The 2,500-nt window shown below is 57.6% G+C and overlaps 1 protein-coding gene across 1 annotated transcript in view; it reads left to right on the top strand.

Moving 5' to 3' along the window:
- Window positions 1-2,500, top strand: part of LOC310811499 (protein phosphatase Mn(2+)-dependent 1K-like) — a gene marked incomplete at its 5' end in the record, with an annotated part of 5,425 nt that overhangs the window by 1,678 nt on the left and 1,247 nt on the right. The window contains 2 exons of the mRNA XM_083679677.1: window positions 483-627; window positions 2,281-2,415. Coding sequence (XP_083535803.1) covers window positions 483-627; window positions 2,281-2,415 — 280 coding nt within the window. The remainder of the gene's footprint in view (window positions 1-482; window positions 628-2,280; window positions 2,416-2,500) is intronic.

Here is a 2,500-nt window from a genome sequence, read left to right as displayed (position 1 = left end):
ACACACACACACACACACATGATTATACACACACACACACGATCATATACACACACACGACCACACACAGCCCACAGGAGAGGAGAAGAGAGAGGAGTATGTATCTGTGTCTTTCCAAGGGGGGGGGGGCTGGTAGGAGGGTTGGGGGGGGCTATGTATACCAATGTGAGGGTCTAAGTTTATCACTGAAAGTGGGCCAAGTACATACCTGGGGGGAGAATCCTAGAATGGTATGAAGGGTGGCGGGGGAGTGTGGGGGGGGGGTGTATTGAAGGGTGGGGGGTTGGGGGTTGGGGGTTAGGGGTTAGGAGTTGGGGGGTTGGGGGTGGGGGGTTGGGGGTTAGGAGTTAGGGGTTAGGGGGTGGGGGGTTAGGGGGTGGGGGGTTGGGGGTTAGGGGTTAGGGGGTTAGGGGTTTGGGGGGTTGGGGGGTTTGGGGGTCGGGAGTGTAGGACCATATTTAGGTGTGTGTGTCTACCTGCAGGATCCAGCGCAGTGGGGGGTTCGTGACGTGGAACAGCCTCGGCCAGGCCAACGTTAACGGCAGGCTAGCCATGACGCGCAGCATCGGGGACTTCCACCTGAAGAACAGCGGAGTCATCGCCCTCCCAGAGACACACAGGGTCACCGTGAGTGACACAGCCTCATCCACAGCCTCATCTCTCATTCCACAGCCTCATCCTACCACAGCCTCATCCCTCATCCCACAGCCTCATCCCTCATTCCACAGCCTCATCCCACAGCCTCATCCACAGCCTCATCCCTCATCCCACAGCCTCATTCCACAGCCTCATCCACAGCCTCATCCCTCATTCCACAGCCTCATCCCTCATCCCACAGCCTCATCCCTCATCCCACAGCCTCATCCCTCATCCCACAGCCTCATCCACAGCCTCATCCCACAGCCTCATCCCACAGCCTCATTCCACAGCCTCATCCACAGCCTCATCCCTCATCCCACAGTCTCATCCCACAGCTTCATTCCACAGCTTCATCCCTCATCCCGCAGCCTCATCCACAGCCTCATCCCACAGCCTCATCCACAGCCTCATCCACAGCCTCATCCCACAGCCTCATCCCTCATCCCACAGCCTCATCCCACAGCCTCATCCCTCATCCACAGCCTCATCCCACAGCCTCATCCACAACCTCATCCCACAGCCTCATCCCTCATCCACAGCCTCATCCACAGCCTCATCCACAGCCTCATCCCACAGCCTCATCCCACAGCCTCATCCCTCATCCCACAGCCTCATCCCACAGCCTCATCCACAGCCTCATCCCTCATCCCACAGCCTCATCCACAGCCTCATCCCACAGCCTCATCCACAACCTCATCCCACAGCCTCATCCCTCATCCCACAGCCTCATCCCTCATTCCACAGCCTCATCCCTCATCCCTCATCCCACAGCCTCATCCCACAGCCTCATCCCTCATCCCACAGCCTCATCCACAGCCTCATCCCACAGCCTCATACACAGCCTCATCCCTCATCCCACAGCCTCATCCCACAGCCTCATCCATAGCCTCATCCCACAGCCTCATCCACAGCCTCATCCCTCATCCCAGAGCCTCATCCCTCATCCACAGCCTCATCCCTCATCCACAGCCTCATCCCTCATCCACAGCCTCATCCACAGCCTCATCCCTCATCCCACAGCCTCATCCCACAGCCTCATCCACAGCCTCATCCCTCATCCCAGAGCCTCATCCCTCATCCACAGCCTCATCCCTCATCCACAGCCTCATCCCTCATCCACAGCCTCATCCACAGCCTCATCCCACAGCCTCATCCACAGCCTCATCCCTCATCCCACAGCCTCATCCCACAGCCTCATCCAGAGCCTCATCCCTCATCCACAGCCTCATCCCTCATCCACAGCCTCATCCCTCATCCACAGCCTCATCCACAGCCTCATCCCTCATCCCACAGCCTCATCCCACAGCCTCATCCACAGCCTCATCCCTCATCCCAGAGCCTCATCCCTCATCCACAGCCTCATCCCTCATCCACAGCCTCATCCCTCATCCACAGCCTCATCCACAGCCTCATCCCACAGCCTCATCCACAGCCTCATCCCTCATCCCACAGCCTCATCCCACAGCCTCATCCAGAGCCTCATCCCTCATCCACAGCCTCATCCCTCATCCACAGCCTCATCCCTCATCCCTCATTAACATACCAGATTAGATAATCTGCTGATGATGTAGATGGTAATGATGGTGATGGTGATGATTGTGAAGATGATGATGATGATGATGACGATGATGATCCTCCCAGCTTCAACACGCCAATGACACCTTCCTGGCCCTGACCACCGATGGCATCAACTTCCTCATGAACGACCAGGAGATCTGTGATGTCATCAACCAGTGCCACGACCCCACCGAGGCTGCCCAGATCATCTCACAGCAGGTGAGTCTGTGATGTCATCAAACGGTGCCAGGGGAGGGAGGACCGTAGCCTTTTGTCAGGAACACGACTCCTCCATCCTCCCCTC

Source organism: Argentina silus, assembly GCF_951799395.1.
Source record: "Argentina silus genome assembly, chromosome: 1".
NCBI classification, from domain to species: domain Eukaryota; kingdom Metazoa; phylum Chordata; class Actinopteri; order Argentiniformes; family Argentinidae; genus Argentina; species Argentina silus.
The sequence above is the reverse complement of the archived record's forward strand: the minus strand, read 5'-3'. Positions and strand labels throughout refer to the sequence as shown.